General features: G+C 40.9%; 1 protein-coding gene across 1 annotated transcript in view; it reads left to right on the plus strand.

The window, feature by feature from the left end:
- The window catches only part of SLC1A3 (solute carrier family 1 member 3), an 83,710-nt gene that overhangs the window by 16,744 nt on the left and 47,547 nt on the right, over nt 1-19,419 (plus strand). The window contains exon 3 of the mRNA XM_050794513.1: nt 7,806-7,943. Coding sequence (XP_050650470.1) covers nt 7,806-7,943 — 138 coding nt within the window. The remainder of the gene's footprint in view (nt 1-7,805; nt 7,944-19,419) is intronic.

Here is a 19,419-nt window from a genome sequence, read left to right on the forward strand (position 1 = left end):
GAGGTTTTTCTGGGCAATGGGTATGAATGTCTCCTGGCCTTCCTGTAGCACTAATGCTGAAAGAGCTGGCTGGCTCATCTTGGTCAGGCACTTAGTTTTCTCGTGGTTGGCCTCAGAATGCGAGGTCTTTCTGTCAAGATCATTGCCTCTATTGCTTTGAGATTTCCTTTTGACATTTGAGCTCCTTTGGAGCACTACCTTGCTTTCTGGAACATTTTGAATAGTGAGTGATATCTCTTAGAAGACTTTGGTCTGCCAACTTGTTCATGACAAAGTTTGCAGATAGAGGAGATAATTTAGCAAAATTTTACTATTTCAAACTCCAACATTTACCAAAAATTAAGTAGTGTGATTTGGTCTAAATTTTACTTCAAATTATGCCTCATTCTTTTATTCTTAAATATTTTCTGGTATCTTAATATTTTCAATAGTTTTATCAGATTAAATGTAGACCAAATTCTTAAAGTTGGTCTTTAGCTTTCAACTTATTGTATGTGTTTGGCTGTAAAGAGTAAACCTATGATATCTTCTTTCTAAGGCTCCAATGTGCACATTGTGTCTTAGTTTAGAAAGTGAGATGATATTTAATTTTCCAAATAAGTATTAGTTGTTGGCCGGGCGTGGTGGCTCATGCCTATAATCCCAACACTTTGGGAGGCCAAGCCAGGTGGATCACAAGATCAGGAGATCGAGCCATCCTGTCTAACGTGGTGAAACCCCATCTCTACTAAAAAAATTACAAAAAATTAGCTGGGTGTGGTGGCAGGCGCATGTAGTCTCAGCTACTCAGGAGGCTGAGGCAGAATTGCCTGAACCAAGGACGTGGAGCTTGCAGTGAGCCAAGATCATGCCACCGCAACGCAGGCTGGGCTACAGAGGGAGACTCCGTCTCAAAAAAAAAAAAAAAGAAGAAGAAGAAGCATTTGTTGTTAGGAAAACAAGGAACCCCTGAAGAACTCCTTTCTTGAACTTTCTACATTAGTAAAGAGAAACTATTTAAGCAAAAATGCAATTTTGTTTATAGCGTTCATCCAGCACAGTTAATTTTGATCACTTTAAACATTCTAGTCAATATATTTTCTAGATTCTAGAAATCTTGTTCAAATACTAACACTGGAGTAAACCAGAAATCTTAATTAATATTGATAACCAAAGGTGCATGATCTGAATATTGCTCATGACATCCATATATTGTATAACATCACCTAGATGCAAACTTTGCAAAATTTGTTTTAGCTCTAACAAATTCTGCTAGGAAGTGATTTTGATTTTCATTGCTATTTTTGCAGAGTAATCTATAATAAAGGATTTGTTCTTTTGCACTGAGGATCTGGAGTCCATAAAGCTTTTTGTCAGCTGTGGGACTATCAATCAATGTGTTTCAAATAAGTGACCACTAATGGAGCTCAGTTTTGCAAAGGGTGTGCTGCTTTGCCACAGAGAAAAACTGATTGTGGCCGGGCGAGGTGGTTCACACCTGTAATCCTAGCACTTTGGGAGGCTGAGGTGGGTGGATCATGAGGTCAGAAGGTCGAGACTACCCTGGGCAACATGGTGAACCCCAGTCTCTACTAAAAATACAAAAAAAAAAAAAATTAGCCGGGCATGGTGGCGCATGCCTGTGATCCCAGCTACTTGGGAGGCTGAGGCAGGAGAATCACTGGAACCCAGAGGCAGAGGTTGCAGTGAGCCGAGATTGCACCACTGCACTCCAGCCTGGGCAACAGAGCAAGATGTCATCTAAAGAAATGGAAGAGAAGGGAAGGGAAGAGAAGCGAAGGGAAGGGAAGGGAAGGGAAGGGGGAAGGGAAGGGAAGGGAGGGGAGGGGAGGGGAGGGGAGGGGAGGGGAGGGGAGGGTGGAAGGACAGAGCAAAGAGGGATCTGAGAAGTCTGTGCATCAGGCTGTGTTTCCAGGAAGGCATTTTTCATTGCTGGGCTAGAATGTAATCGGAAACCAGAACTGCCCACCAAGACAAGCAGGCTTGTATTCACTGCGTTTCCTCTTGATTTGATGCTGATAGCTGGTCGACCCTACCTCTGGCTTCAGCTCTAATGTGGCTTGTAGGAGCAGAAAGCTGACGAAAAATGGCTTTTGTTGATTCATTCAGCAATGAGTTGAGAAAAGCTAGCTGTTGACTTCGTTAAGTAAAATCAACACAACTTTTCCTCAGCTTAAGCTCTAGATTTAGTTAATGTCATTCAAAATAGACGAAAAAATGGGCAAAATATTGTGTACCCATTTAGACTCCTTCAGTCAGTACCACAGTTGTTGAGAGGCTGTGAGGACAGTAGAGTGGGTGAGTCTGGACCCTGAAGCTGGACAGTGTGGGTATCAGGTCCACCTCAGCTACTCCATGGACTTGAGTGAGCACATGACCCCTCTTTAAGCCTACTGTGGTGGCAGCCTGCCAGCTGTGTGGTTTTGGCAATTTACCTGCCCTCTCAATGACTCTGATTCCTCATCTGTGAGGTGTGGATAATAATAATAGTCCTGGCCTCGATGCAATGTGTGAAGCAATGTGCTTGTGAGGACTTGGTATCTGCCACGTGGTCAATGACTAGGAGCTGTTGCTGTTAAGAACAAACGTTGACACGCGTCTTCATTAAGTTCTTCATTAAGTGTCCTTTTCACTTTATTACCAATGGTTTCTAGTGACTGAAAATGTGTGTAGTGGAGGGAAAGGCAGACTATTTTAATTAATAAACTTTATATAAGTTTTATTAAATTATAAAAAAGGATTTGGTATAGCCATTTTTGAAAGTGGCAATATCACTTTTGAGATCTTCAACTGAAGATGAAAATGTGTGTAGTGGAGGGAAAGGCAGACTATTTTAATTAATAAACTTTATATAAGTTTTATTAAATTATAAAAAAGGATTTGGTATAGCCATTTTTGAAAGTGGCAATATCACTTTTGAGATCTTCAACAAGTAAGAGGACCTGTAAAGAGGACCTGTAAAGGACCTGTGCTGGGTGCTGACAGGACATGTCTAGGAGATCCAAGGTTATTCCTCCAGAGTGTGCACCTTGTAGGAGTTCAAGATGCTAAAGATCCAGGAACCAGGCTCTTTTGAGAACTATACTCAGGCCTAGGCTACAAGGACATGTTTGTGTTTGAGAGGCATTAAAAGAGTAATGGAAAGAGCACTAGGCTTTGTGTAGAATCCCCCCACTCAACCACTTATGAGATCTATAAGCTTGAGAAAGTTAACTGACTTCTGAGCATCAGTTTATTAATCTTTAAAATAGACAAGGCCTGGTGCAGTGGCTCACGCCTGTAATCCCAGCACTTCAGGAAGCAGAGGCGGGCGGATCACGGTGAGGTCAGGAGTTTGAGACCAGCCTGGCCAACATGGCAGAACCCCATCTCTACTAAAAATACAAAAATTAGCTGGACCTGTGGGTTCATGCCTGGAATCACAGCTACTCAGGAGGCTGAGGTATGAGAATTGCTTGAACCAGGAGGCGGAGGTTGCAGTGAGCCGAGATTGTGCCTCTTCACTCAAGCTTGGATGACGGAGTAAGACTCCGTCTCAAAAAGATAGAAGAGAAAATAGATACAATAATATCTACCTCATAAAGTTGTGATGAGTGTTAAACACCACCATTAACACATAGTAAGGGCTCAATAAATATTCCCCTTTCCCAGTGTAACCTCATCTTTTTCAAGAGTAGAAATAGTTCGTCTGGTAAACCCAGAAATAGTAAACCAACAAAAGCATAGTCAGGGACAAAAATGATTCAAAGTGTGTCTGAATCTACTATCACTCTAAACAACACTTCTCTTCAAAACTTTTGACGTAAAACTATCCCTTATAAATACATGATGTCTCCTCTCTATAGAGAAGAGATGTCCTACTTCAGAGAAATGATGCCCTCCTACCACAGAGAAGAGCTTTTAGACGATGTAGGTGTTGTCTTGAGGAATGTAAATAAATAGAGACACATCCTAGAGTAGCTAATTCCATGACTGCACTTCCCAGCAAGACCAGCTTGTTAACTGTAAGGAGAGACACACACAAAATATCACTAGCTCTTGAGACTTTGCTCCCCTGACTGTCTTGCATTGTTCTGTTAGATATCTGTTTGGCAGGTAAGATTTTGTCATTCGCACATTACCCAGAATTCATTCATGGAGCTGGCTTACTTTCCCTCCTAACACCTAAATAAAAATTGGTGCACTAAGTGCAGGGCTTGAGCGGGGAAGAGGAGAGAAGGTAGTAAAACACCCAAGAAGAGGAAGAGGCTGTATACACAGCCAGTGTTGTTGTATCAATGGGAGTAGAGTTAGCGTAGGCTCAGATAAGACTCTGGGAGATGAGATCAAGTGCACCTAGTGTTTAGATAATTGCTTCCTTCATCAGCACTTGTTTGACTTTTGCTCCTAGAACCTATATCATTAGCAGAACAGCTATTCTATCAATTACTTATAAATAAGGTAAATTTTTTGGACTAGACAGGATCCTGCCTACCCTTGGAAATATTACTGTATATAAGTAAGTGTATTTCTAATAACAAACAGCCAACTAGGATATGAATTTGTAAAACCAAGCCTGGTCTTCAACTGTCATTTGCAGAATATCTAAAACTCCTAACAGCTTGATACGTTCAAATTCCAGATGACCAAAATGAGCCCCTTGTGTTTACCATGTACATGTTTTGTTACAATTGAATGTCAAGTGTTTAAATCCATTCAAATGAAGATCAGAAAACACATAATTCAGTCAAATTAATTTGATTGGAAATAAAACAAAATGTTTGTTTATTTATACGTGATAAAGCACTTATCTTTGTGTGACTAGGCTTTTATGTGAGCAAGCAGGAAAAAGACAGACATAACCAAAGTCTTTTATTAATTCCTATAAGTTATGGATGCTGCTGTGTTAAATAATGCACATTGCAAATCAGAATTAAATGCCTAACCCCAGATTGAGTTCCAGGAAGACTGAAAGTTAAATATTTTAAAAACCAAACAAGTAAACATAGAAAGAAAAATGAATTTAAGATGTATCAAACTTGTGAGGGGAGAGGGAAATTAAAACATATAAACTTATGAAGAAATCACCTAATAAAAAAGGTGTGCAGACATTGTTACAAAAATGCAAAATACCGGTACATGTTTAATGCGATAATGTAAGGCAAACAAAGCAGAAAAACAGTTATAGCAAATATTTTATACATAGACAAAGGGTAATTATCTTTATTATGTAAAAATACTCAACATGTACACACACACACACGTACGTGCCTAGACCGTTAAACGATTAGGATTGAATAGATACTTGGAGAAAATACAATTAGAAAAAATAATCAACATCATTAGATGTTAAGTAAATACAAAACAAAACGAAATATATACTATTTACTCATCACATTAGCAAATTTTGCTTGTTTTAGCAATCTTTTTATGATAATACTCTGCTCCTGGGGGTAGAGGAAATAAAGCCTCATTCACTAGTGGAGCATTAAGCTACCCAGCCAACCCACGCAGAAAGCAATTTCGTAACATGGATTAAGGTAGTCGTATCCTCTGAGTGGTATCCTTTCTCTAAAACTACAATTTAAAAAAAATCCCAGATGTCAAATAGCCTTCATCATGATATTCTTCATAAAAGTGAAAATGCCGAACAACCTAAATGTTCAACAACAGAGCGAGGACTAAGTAAAGCCTGATACAGTGAATGAATCTGGTATCAGGAGACCTAAAAGTGATGCTTATGGTGACCGTATATGGAAAAGTATATTCTGTATGATTTCCACATGTTTAACTATGTTTTGGAACATCCTGCAAAGAGACACACAAAGTGGTTGCCTTTGCTCTGCAGGAGAAGAGGAAACACATAAAAGGGTTAAGAGCGTGGGATCTGGCCGGGCGTGGTGGCTCAAGCCTGTAATCCCAGCACTTTGGGAGGCCGAGACGGGCAGATCACGAGGTCAGGAGATGGAGACCATCCTGGCTAACACGGTGAAACCCCGTCTCTACTAAAAAATACAAAAAACTAGCCGGGCGAGGTGGCGGGCGCCTGTAGTCCCAGCTACTTGGGAGGCTGAGGCAGGAGAATGGCGTGCACCGGGGAGGCGGAGCTTGCAGTGAGCCGAGATGGTGCCACTGCACTCCAGCCTGGGCGACAGAGCGAGACTCCGTCTCAAAAAAAAAAAAAAAAAAAGAACCTGGGATCTGAGTCCAAACTGTTTTTAAATCCTAGCTCTGCCACTTGAGTATATTTGACTTTGAGTAAGCTTTCAGTTCATTGTGATTAGGTTTCTCCCTCAGTAAGTTTGTGGTAAAATAGTACCCTACTCCTGGGGTTGTTGAAGGATTAAATTTGCTGCTAACCCAGGTAACGCCCAGCATATAGCAAGAGCTCAGTAAACGTTAGTTATTTGCTATTTACTTCAGTGATACAACCAATATGTGCAGGCTTTTGTCCCACCTTTCTGCGTTTTCCAGTTCAACTTTTCTCTCTTAACCATGTTACTGTTATATTGGAAAAAAGCAATAAGTATTTACCTGAAGGCCCTGAGAGCTGGGTCAGCTGGATTTTTTTTTGGCCACATAAATTAAGATTCTTATTAGAATACCACAGTTTAGAGACAAAGAATGGATACTTTATAGTTGCCGAGACCCAAGAATTGAAATTGGAGTTGCAGTGACAATTCAAATGAACTTTGTGTCCCATTTCATAAGAAGTTAAGACAGTTCAGTTTCCGTAAAGGAGTGCTTGCCTCCTCTGGAAAAGCTGTGGCAACCCAGTATTATTCCTGTTTCCCCCCACCACCCCACTACCCCCAGCCTTTAGCTCCTAGTTAACCCAGTGCTGGGCATGCTGCTTTCTCTATAACTTACATGAACCTTTTTCAAGAATGGAATCACATGTTTCAGTAACAATAGCAAGGCAAAAACTTTACAAACATTTACAACACTGGCATAAGTAAATTTTCTTTGGCAAGGAAAGTAAATTAGGGAAAGGGGAGAGGGAGTAAATTTACACTTTTGACACCAATACCTTTATTAATTTCTGAACATTTCAGTAGTTATCATGCATAATTTGATTTAAATGTAAATTTCTCATTCTAAAAATATTTTAAAGTTTCAGTTATAGAGGAAAAATTAAGGGGAAAATTGCTTTCTCTTTCCCCTATATTCTCCCACATTTTCAGGGAAAATTTTGGGGAGAAAATCTCTGCTCATTTTGGAGTCTTCTCTTGCCAGCAACTAACAAGTCGGTACAATACAGTTACCAAGGCAATGTCAAGACCATGTAGACAGAGGGAGAAAATGTGGTGTGAAGACAGGGAGATGATGAAAATGGACTAACAATGTAAACATGAGGGGTTTTTCTAACTGGAAAAAAAATAAAATCACTCTATCCTTTAAAAGTGGTTATGTTAGCAATTCTAACATCTGTTGTTATAGAGGAACTTAATTAGAATAAAGCCTTTTTTTTCTATATCACCTGTTCACAAATGCTTATTTGTTTCCTAATTATGCCCCAATCTTTGTAACTCCGTACTAAGCCAGATCAGAATGAGTTCCACTGCATTCAAGTTAGACAAAGGGATTTTTTTACTTGTTGAAACTAGAAAGAGTTTTTTTTCTGTAAGTTCTATTGGACCATGGATTTAGCCAGACCCTCACAGATAATGACTGCAAAGATAGATACATCTGTTGCTCCCAAAGCTGCACAGGTATCTGCTGCTTACATAAATACGACCACCAGCCAAATACTCATTTTGCTAGGGCTGCTCCTTCTGTTTCAAAAAAGACTCAATTTTTCTGTTTTTTTTTTCTCCACCCTTCAGGTACAATCCTTGGATTTACCCTCCGACCATACAGAATGAGCTACCGGGAAGTCAAGTACTTCTCCTTTCCTGGGGAACTTCTGATGAGGATGTTACAGATGCTGGTCTTACCACTTATCATCTCCAGTCTTGTCACAGGTATCATAAGCAGTTGTTGGTTTGTTTGGTTTTTTTTAAGTGTGCTTATTGCAAAAGATTGCTTAGAAAAGCCAATGCTTTAGGTTTCTGCTGGATGCATGCTCTGTTCTAGAAAAAAAAATGATGGAAAGGAGGCTTTAGTAATGCATGAATGATTATAACTCTCGTATTTTACCAATCACAAGAGGAAACGAATTTAAACAGCCACGTAATCTGGTTCGCCTCACCATGAACGAGGTGCTCTGCTAAACACCACACCATCAGCCTTCTCTGACCACAGTGATGTAGTTGACAACAGCGTACAACAGGTCTGTTTTCTCACCCTCTTATCCCACCCAGATAACATCTGGTTGGACAGCCTATTAGCTATTGATGCAAGAATGCTTGTTCTCAGAACCACCAGGACTTGAGCGGGAGCCTTCTTGGAAGCCTCATCAAGAGGTAATGCCCACAACACTCACCAACTCTGCTGCCACCAACACTTATCTTTTCCTGGTGTACCCGCATGATTTCATTTCCTTCTCCAGTTGCCTCCCACCCCCATTACCTTTTATGCTGGTGGGAGAAGGGGGAGGGGGCGGGAGATTTCCCCATCTGAATATTTTATCAGTGGACACTTGGACTTTTAACAAGTGGAAGCTTTGCAGGATAGGATTCTATTTTCTATGATAATGAGATAACCATTTATTCCTGCATGGGAAAAGGTGAAAAAGTCATTTGTCTATGTGATTGGTGAATCATAGGAGCCAAGAAGTTGCAGAAAAATGTTACTGTACATTCCTTCCTGCCCACTCTTCTCTTTCCCCACAGCACATCTCTGACTTGGAGAAGGAATTTCCATAGACACTGCCCCAGCGGGATGATTTCTGGGTTTGTAGGTAAAGCCCAGAACTCAGGTATTACTGACCCTATTCTTTTTTCCACCCTTGGCTCACTGTTCCCCTGTTGGGCATATACCACTCTGCCTCTATGTGAGCTGGCACTGAGAATCCTTCCCGTCCCAGGGAGTTCTCAAGGATATTTATACTCTCCTTTCAAGATCTCTGTGTAATGAGAACTTCATAGTACAACTCAAAAGTCGTGGAGGAACATTCTATTACATGCCTTGGAGGGCTGGCTATTACTTAGACAGGAACTATGTCAGATTTTCCCTCAATGCCTTGCAGATCTCCGCTGGTTTCCACTTGTCCAGGGCCTTAAACAAGTGATTGCATGTACACGTGCTTTCACTGGAGAATGAATTGCCCATAAAACAGTCCTGGAGTTGATTTGGTGTACTTGTTTGTGAAGCTGGGATGGTCCATTGCTGACCAGGGGTAATCACAGCAGCTACAACTCTTACCACCAAAGCTATATTCATGCTGACATGAGGGCACATGCTTATTTTATTATCCATATGCTGATAATTTTCTGGGAAACAAATTATTCACAGAAAGCACTTGTAAGACAGAACCCACATCTGACATTTTCTGTGGTACAGCAGAGTCTCTCCTCACCGTCCCTGCTGGCAGGACATCTGGATTGAGTGCCTGCAGTTTTCCTGTACACAAACTGAGGGGTTCTGGATCTTCTATACTTTCTCTTCAAGGGTGGAACCAATGTTTAGAGGTTTCTGCTTTCTCTTAACTGTGCTGAAAATCCAATATGTTACTCTTTAAAAGAGAAAAGCCCTTATCTGATACAATTAGAGAAGTGTTACTTCCCCTTAGTAGCAGTCCCAGTTGACCACCACCTTGAAGTGGAATTTCCTGATTTTTCTTAATACCTAATAACAAACAACTTTATTGAAGAAATAAGAGCTTTGGTTGTGTAATTTTTCAGGGGGAAAAAAAAAAAAAAACTATGATGCAATCCCTTTGCATGGCTAAAGATACATTTTTGGTCAAAACTTGGAAAAATCGTCAACATTTATAATATTGTTAAAGAGAAAGGAATTATAAGCTGCAAACAACTAATATAAAATGAACTTTTAAAAATGTAACCTAATTGCAAGTTGGGAGTGTTGCCAAATTGGACCATTAAGAGAGTTTTAGCTCTTACCCAGAACTGTGTTAAGGCAAAGAGCCTGAGGGGCATAATTTAGTCTGCCAAAGATCTTTTTAAGGTGTTAGTCTGAAGTAATTTCCAAACTACACAGTAATTTAGATATTTATGATCAAATGGAATGAATGATTGTTTCAATAAGAACGTCCTTTACAGTTTTGAATACAATAATTCTAACCCAAATGAGGGTATGACCCAGTTGTAATGGGAAGGGAGGAACTTTTACAAATTACACAGACCCTGAGGATCCCTGTGTATACTGGGAAATGTTACTGGAGAATGTGTTGCCTAGGGAAGAAACAAAGTCAGGCTCCATTATTTTAGAGTGGAAAGGCAACCTCAAATGCCTCCAGTGGCCACGTGGGTGATGTATGTCCATGAAGCTGCCCTTTCAGGCTACTCTTTGTTTTCCTATTTTGATAGAGTCATGGATACAGAGAAATATTTCTCTTCAACGAGAGAAGTAAGAGGGGCAAGTATGATGATAACTGGAGAGGGAACCAACTACAGAACAATGTGGCAAAAGGAAGGCAAAGAGACTATTGAGGCAAGGGCCAGATCTTCCCATTTTTCAAGGGTATCCAGAAATCTCAAATTTTTTAAGAACCTGCAGACTTTTTGATATGCTTCACGGAACAAAACACTGCAAAGCAAACACAGTCCATCTACAGGCCCATTCCAACCCTCAGACTACCAATATTGGAACTTAGGTTTGAATGTCAGTGCTATTCATTATGAGAAATGTACTGCTAAACTTGTGTGCCCATGAAGCTATCACAGGATTTCATATGTTGCCTTATCCAATCATTGGCAGTCCTGTGCCAAAGCTTAATTGATAATGTGGAATACGCTACTGAACATCATGTTTACTGCTGACTAAACAAATTGCTATTGGAAAGCCTCTTCTCTCCATCTTCTGGGTATAACAGCATTGTGTAGTAGCCATTCTGGTCTTTTCTGCACCAGAAGGAATAGTAGAGTAAGAACTCAGGTCATGCTCCCATGGGAAATATTTTCCAGTGGGAAAATACTTTATAGACTTGTTGCTTCTAAGTTCAGTTGTCCCAGGGTCTGTAGACAGAAACTGAAATGCATAAAGTTATTATTGTGTTTCTTGGACTAAGCATTTTATTGTGGAAGATTCTAGAAAACATGCTATAAGTTTAATTGTACTAAAGCCACATTTAAAATCTGAGACATCTAAGTTATTCATTTTACTTGAAACATCCGTGTTTACGAGTTGTGGCTCTATAGCCCTTGTAAGCCATGTTCCCTTTTCCCTGAATTTGAAACTCCAATCTTTCCAAACATCCCTAGTGTGTATTAGCATTCCAGAGGCTGCCAGAAAGAAGCTGGGAGGAAGCCTAATGGCTAGATTTCTACTCAAGTACCTATTTTTTTAACAAGAAGACTATGCCTATGCCAACACACCACACAATAAAATAGGGGTTTGGTGCCAGTTTCTATTGATTTGGTCAGGATAGGCAGCCAGACTAGAAATTTCATGCCAGAAATATGAGTTGGTTTGGCTGACTTAGCCTGACTAAATTCACTGGATAATAATTAAATGTCACATCTGGTTGTGCTGTGTAGACATAACTATTACCTCCTCACTTCGGAATCTTTTCAGAAACTAGTGCTTTCTTCTTTTCTCATTCTAAGCGTGCATTCCCCCTCAATCACTTACTTCAGAAGAAATCTTTGGTGTCACCCCCGTTTTCTGGAAGTGGGGAGCACAACTTTTGACAGGCAATCTCTGTGGAGTTGGGCATGATGTAAGTAAAAGAGGTGAGAGAGGAGTGTCAACACAAAAGTAAAAGCAACAGTGTCTGGGACCTGTGGTAGGGCACGCTGGAGGCAGGATTATCAAATAGATGAAATTTCTCATTTAACATTCGTTCACTCTTTAACAGCTGTTTATTGTGCTCCTACTATGTCAGACACTGGGGATATGTGAACACAAAGGTATAGTTCCCAAGAAAATGTATGTTGGGTGCTGAGGAGTGAGCTTCCCTACATCCCTTAATTCACACAATGTATGTCAGCAAATTCCCATTCCAGTTCCAGCTAAAAGGAGATAAGACTCGTTCTCTGTACTCCCAACAAGAGACAAGTTGATTTTTAAGAACATGATTTCAAATCTGGTTTTCCTGTCACAGCATCTTCATCCTAAAGTCAACTAGCCCAGAATTTTCCATCATAGGTACCGCCTCAGTCTCATTTACTTAATATTTTGTTTAAACCAACATACTCTCCTTCCATAGCCTACAATTGTTACCCAAAATGGAAACCTCCTATTACTTGTCATGTGAAGGAGATAAGTAACAATGTTATGAAATTGTAAACTGATACAATTGCCTAACAAAGGCTCTGGGAGCCTGTGACCCCACTCCCCAACTCTTGTAGTATTGTTAAATGGCCGGGTACTGTGGCTCACGCCTGTAATCCCAGCACTTTGGGAGACTAAGTCTGGCAGATCACTTGAGGTCATGTGTTCGAGACCAGCCTGGCCAACATGGTGAAACTCCATCTCTAGTAAAAATACAAAAATTAGCTGGGAGTGGTGGCATGCGCCTGTAATCCTAGCTACTCGGGAGTCTGAGGCAGGAGAATCACTTGAACCCAGGAGGCTGAGGTTGCAGTGAGCCAAGATCATCCCACTGTACTCCAGCCTGGGTAACAGAGTGACACTCCATCTCAAAAAAAGAAATATAAATAAATAAATAAAGAGAGGGGATTAGTAAATGTTAACAAGGTGTTAAATACACATTAGCACCAAAATAAGCTTGACCTTTCCTGTAATCCAAAGAATCAAAAGAGAACTGAAAAGAATGACTTCCTCACTGTGATTTTATATTAATTAAGGTAGGGTTTCCACACCACCAGGACACCTATCGCACTTTGGGAAGCACTGATCTGGTCCAACCATTCCTGCAGTGTCCCTTCCAAATGACTGTCCAGCTTCTTCCTGAACATTTCCAAGGACAAGAGATCTTTGGAACCCATTTGTCCTTAGAAAACTCTAACAATACTTTTTTTGTATCCAGAATAAAACAAATAAATTTAAAAACCAGAAAAACAAAACACAACGCCTGCCTGTCTGGTCCTCCAAGCTCTATGATGTGTCACGTATTATTTGGGCAACTTCTTTTCAAATCTATACACCAACGACTTCAGTCGAATGTGGGACTCAACAACTGTTGAAGGCAACAAGCTGGAATCACCAGCAAAGGGCTTTCTTATTTAAAAATAATAAATGTTGTACCTCCAAGTATGGTCCTTTGGCTTCAGAGAAACGACAGTTGCAGTAAGATTGAAGAGAAGTTTTGTCATTTCATTTAACACAAGAGGGCTAGACAATTCTTAAATCTGGAGCATCTGAAGGGTTTGTCAAGGGCTTGCAAAATGAGTCAAAACCACTAAGAGAAATTTAATATCTTAAGCTATGCATTGCCATGGCTCTGGTGTATAGCTGAGGCCTGTTTGAATACTCTGAGCATTTATGGACAAGAAAAGGAGCTGTAGATTTCACCACCTGCCCCCTCAACACCTACCCGTACATTGTATTGAAAAAAAAAAACAAACAAAACAGTATCTCTCTCAGGCCAGGAGGAGTTTCTTTAGGCTTCCCTTTCATTCTCTGTAGAATGTAAGTGATAGGATACCTGTGTCACAAGGTTGTTGTGAGGATTTATGCCTGGCACATAGTGTGCTCAATTAGTGGTAGTTGTTGGTGGTAAGAGTAGCAGCAAGAGCTGTCCTCTGGCGGTTCCCATTGTATAAATGAAAATTCTAGAGCAAGAAGACAGAGCTTCAAGTCAGGGGCACGGAACTAAGGCTCCAGATTCCACACTTCTCATTTGTCTGTGATCCCTGAAGCAACCACTTTCCTATTAAGGTAAATGGAAGAAACCATAAAATTAATCCAGTAACAACATGGGAGTCAGCAAGAATTCCTTCCTTATTACTGGAAGGGATAGGTTTCTGCCCTACGGCATGGAATTCGATTACCTTATCACAGCTGCATAATTCTAAATATTATCATTGGTTATACAACTGCTCCGTCTTTTCTGAGAAACTCAGCCCCAGTGTGTAGCACCCTGGATTCCACGGGCCAGCAAATTCCATATACTGCACCCATGCTGTGAATGGAGATTTTCAGGCTGACCAAAACTTGAGGTGACAAAACTTGAGTCTCCATCTTAACACTCAAACACACTTCATGGCAGCCTGGAAACAAGGCAATCATTACGAAGCTTCAGCCCAGTTCATGTGAAACCACCTTACTGGGACTGCTTCATTGTCTCTCTAGGGCTAATTACAAACATGTGGGATGGGAAGCTAAGGAACGCCTGTCTAGAAAGGGAGGTTGTATAATGTAGTGGGAAGAACCCATCTGTGGGGTAAACTTTTTTTGCATCATGTAGAAAGTAAATCTGGGTAATTAAATGTGTGTGTGTGTGTGTGTGTGTGTGTGTGTGTGTATTTAGGTTTTGGTGAGGTATAAAGTCATTTAAGCTATACCAAAAAGAATTTACCTTTCCATTACAGATGATTCATTCAGTAAGCATTTGTTGAGGATTTTTATGTGCCAGGTGCTTCTCTAGGAGCTGAGGATACCAAAATGGAGAAGACAAGATATCTGCCCTCAAGGCATTCAACGTCTGGTTGGGAGATGGACTCATGATTGCAGTATTCATGGTATCAGTGACACGGGTAGTATCATCTCAATGAAGGGACAACTTAGGGAAGGAACGATGCACCAGTCTCTTCTCCTGCCTCTCCCGTATTCGGGCTTCCTTGCTGGGAAATAACTCTACTAGCAGAGAAGGGGCTCTTTTCTTTCTTTTCTTTTTCTTCTTTCTTTCTTCTTTCTTTTCTTCCTTTCTTCCTTTTTTTTTTTTTTTTTTTTTTTTTTTTTTTGGCCCTGAATTGTTTTCCTCTCACCTGAGTCTTTCACCATTAAATGCAGAAAGAACCAGAGGTGGGGCCCTGTGAAATTCCCAACAAAAGTCGACCTGGGGAACATGGCCTCACAAATGGGAAGTAAAGAAGAAAAGGTGCTTGACAGGCTTTCAACCACAGAAACCTTCCCTTTCAGAGGGAGATTGCAGGAAGGGAGCCAGGAGACTTGAGGATCTCTGGGCTCATGCAGCCTTGCTCCCAGAGCAGGAATCCCCTCTCCAGCCCCTGGAGAGTGGACATGGAGCTCCCCCGAATGCTCCATTCTTACGTGGTCTTAATTATGAAATCTGTCTTCTGTGAGGTCCACCTATTAGTCCTAATTGTGTTATTTGGCACAATTAGGATGGCAGTTTTTCAGATGGTCTCAGGGAGAACCTAGCAGTCTCTTGGGCACCTGAGCATAAGCGCAGTGTCCCAGTGCTTCTTCTGTGCCTGTTCTCCAGGCCCTCCACCATCCTGACTGCCTCTCTGCCATCCACTGTGCTCCCAGAGCTGATCCTGGTGCTTCAGATGTCATGTGACTGGGTAGGGACAGTGGCCTAGATCCAGTCCTCTATGAATGCAGGCTGAGGTTGGGTCCACTGCTTTACCAGACATGACAAACCATTGGCTTAGAAGAGTTAAGCTTGTGGTCAACTAAATCTTGCAGAACTGACTGTGGAAAGATTTTTGTGGAAAAAATGGAATTGTTCTTCAATTAAAAGATCAGTAATAACTGGCACACGGCTTTGTTGTGAGACGCTGCTTTCCAGAAGGCTTGAGCGTGTGCAAGTTAGAAATTCTTATTTGCTAATTTCAGCAGCTTCAAGTGAGCCAGTGATTTTGATCAGTTCTGGTTTGGAAGAAACTTTTGAAAAATTTAAAGAAAATGTAAATAAGAAAGGAAAGTTTAAAGTTTCCTTTATTTCTAGGAAAAATAAGATTTTCCACCCTTAACTTATCAACTTAAGTCTCCTTCAGAATGCTGTGGAACTGCAGGTTTCTTCTGCTGATATGATCATTGTTTTCAAGAGAGTGAGTTACCTGATTAATTCTGACTTGGAGGTTTGTGCCTAAGGATTGGAGGTGGCAGGTGAGGGTTGGAGGCGGGGAATGCTTCCGAAGTGAGACACCATCTTAGGCTCTTCTAATTTCTGGAGTTCACATTCTGAGAGGATTCACTGTCCCATCAGATTAATTGCACTACATAGAGGTAGTGCCCAGCCCCCAATTCCTGCCCCCTACCCCAGAGTTCTTTAATTAATTGACCTGAAATGGAGCTTAGGAATTGACGTTTATTTGTAGTTCTCTAGATGATTCTATTGTGCGCCCACGGTTGAAAACTACCACTTTACAGTTTTTCTAGAATTGTTCTTTGTTTTCTGGTGCCACAGTCCCCCAGTGTTACTACTTTAGTTGGTACCTTTATTAGTTCAGACACCCCCTCTTTTAGGAAGCCTTCCCTGGCTTTCTCCTGCTAATACAGGCTGGCAGAGGTGTAGGTACTATGTTTCCACCTTATCACAGTTACTGCATCACAATGGAATGTGCTGTTAACATGTCTGTCTTCCTCATAAAGGCTTCTTGAAGGTACTGTGTCTTTATCTGGCACATTCTTTGCATTGCCTAGAGGACAGAGTCTGCATTCTTGGCACAACAAATAAGACCCTTAGCAGCCTTCGCAAGCCCCTCTACCGCTTTATTGCCTGCTGCTTCCCTGGCAGAAACCCTGTCCCTCTCTCAACATCCTAATGCCCTCAGCACTTCATCCTTACTATGTTTCCCTCTTCCCCAGCTCCATCAGAATTTTTTACCTCCTTCAAAGTAAATTGAAAGCTTAGCTTTCAATCTTTCCATAAAGTTAGCCCTACTTGCTCCAGCTGAAAGTAAGGATCCCTCCCTGGAGTACCTGTCACTGTCACTCATACATTACCAGCACATGCTGTCATGCTCCAAACTAAACTGGAACGTTCCACTAAGACCATGTTTTATGTATTTTTGTGGCATCTGGAGCAAAGTCCATCCTGCCTGAGAAGTGTACCATTTTTAATGTTTTTTTTTTCTTGAGATGAAGTCTCACTCTGTCACCCAAGCTGGAGTGCAGTGACACGATCTCAGCTCACTGTAACCTCCGCCTCCCGTGTTCAAGGGATTCTCCTGCCTCAGCCTCCTGAGTAGCTGGGACTACAGGCACCCGCCACCACGCCCAGCTAATTTTTGTATTTTTAGTAGACAGGAATTCATCATATTGGCTAGGCTGGTCTCGAACTCCTGACCTTGTGATCTGCCCGCCTCGGCCTCCCACAGTGCTGGGATTATAGGCATGAGCTGCCACGCCCAGCCGGTTATTTTTAATCACAAAAGCAATGCATTCTCTATTAGAAATGACACATACAAATATTGATGAGCACAAAGTAAAAAGTGAAATGCTACTCTGCTGAGGTAACCACCGATAACAGTGCTAGACCTGTTGCTGGAGAAGCAGCGTGTGGTAGGGAATACGTGTTCTGGCTAGAAGGACTGAGCTGGAAGCCCAGCGTGGCCACTTCCCAGCTCAGTGACCTTTGAAGGGCTACTTTATCTCTCTCTGCCTCGGTTTCTTTATCTACACAGTAGTAGTATCTACCTCATTGGATTGTTGTGAATATGCAAGTTAATACTCATTAAGCAGACTGCCTGACACACAATTGCTGCTAAAACATCAGCACTATTAATCTTTCACACTCTTTGTTAAAAGCTTACACACAAATATACCACTGTTTTTATGAAAACGGAATCATGTATAATATGCCTTATTTGGATCGTATTCTCCTATATTAGTACATGCAGATATGCCTTATCACTGAATGATTAGTGTATTTGTAATATTCTGCTCTTTCAAATAATTCTGCAGTAAACTTCAGCAGGTATGTATCTTTGTAGTCTATTTCTGAATGATTGATGACTAAAAGCAGAGTTGTTAGAGCACCAAGCAAGTGCATGTAAAATCCAGAGAGATATTGCTAAATTACCTCCCAAAATTATTCTCCCAAAAGGTGCTGTTTTCTCCTACTCCTTCAGAAGATATTATCCACTATAAATTCCATACAGTTCTATTTAAAGTCATTTTTATTACTCAGGTGGTGCATGAATGCTTACTATTTGTGTAAGTAAAATAGAAAATGCTATATATAAGGGAAAACATGAAAGTACACTGCACACTCACACACGCGCATGCGCGCGCACACACACTCACAAACACAAAGACCCCCAGTATATTGACTTTAATTTGAATCAACTTGTGAACTGATTACCCTGGAAATGACTGGGAACCTGCATTCCATTATAAAAAGACTCTGTGCCCATAAAGACAAATAAAAAGATGCTGGAGTTTCTGCTAGCAGAAATAGACAGAGAGAGAAGAGGTGGGGCGGGCGGCAGCGGGGAAGGGTCTATATCCAGACAAGGATTTCTGTGGCCATGTCATGAATTGTATGCCTCCAGAGGACAGTTCTGTTTTTTCCCTCTGTTTGGCATTTCGTGGTCATTTCATGATAAGCAGAAAGAAAACTTTGGAATAGTGCTATTCTCTGCTGAAGGATTGATTTACCTGAATGATCTTCCAATTTTGAGTCTGGGCAGAATCTAGGGTCCTAAGTCTTAAGTTTCTGCAAATTCATTTTACCAGGCAAGATAGACTTCTTTTTGCTTCTTCAGAGTGAAGATCCTTGCAATAATCTCAGATCCTCAGGCTCGAAGCCAGTGCATTACCCCATGATGTCCTTCTTTCACTAACCCATCAACTTCTGTACTATCAGTGTAACACGCTTCTCAACTGGACTGCCTCATATGGGGATATAGGCTTGCCTTCTTTGTGTTTATTTTTTAAAACAATTGTTTGAGTTTTCATCCAGGTTTCCTTCAAAGGGAAGAAATCTCCCCTAAATTACCAAACGAGTTTCCTCTCACAAGGCATTGGATTACGGGTGGCCGGTAGCTGAGTTTTGTGATTCTGAGGATAAGTAATAAGTCAAGAAGAGCTATTGGCTAATCCTTTAGAAGGATTCTATAAGAAAAGTAAGATGATTGTAAGCTTCCTAGATCCAAGCTGTTAAAATGACATCCGTATTACCAAGACTTGTCAGTACTGTGAAGGGAAAACAGAGGGGAACCCCTATATATAAAAACACAGTCTTGTTTCATCTATAATACCCCTGGTCCCCCTCCTTCATCTACATTGCCACCCCACCTACACCCACCACTTCATTATTTTATAGCTGATATTTTATTACATTTTTGAAAGCAAAGGAAACATAAGACAGGTGTACTATTTTAAGATTATATTAACATATTTCATGTTTCTTTACTGCCCCAACACACACACACACACACACACACACACACACACACACACACACACACACCAAGGGCTGATCACTTGAACAAATTGTTAACCAATTGACTCGCCTCCCATTTCTGGTATAAGCTTCTGTACCAGTGCTTTATATTA

The sequence above is a fragment of the Macaca thibetana genome, chromosome 6, assembly GCF_024542745.1.
Source record: "Macaca thibetana thibetana isolate TM-01 chromosome 6, ASM2454274v1, whole genome shotgun sequence".
Taxonomy (NCBI): Eukaryota; Metazoa; Chordata; class Mammalia; order Primates; family Cercopithecidae; genus Macaca; species Macaca thibetana.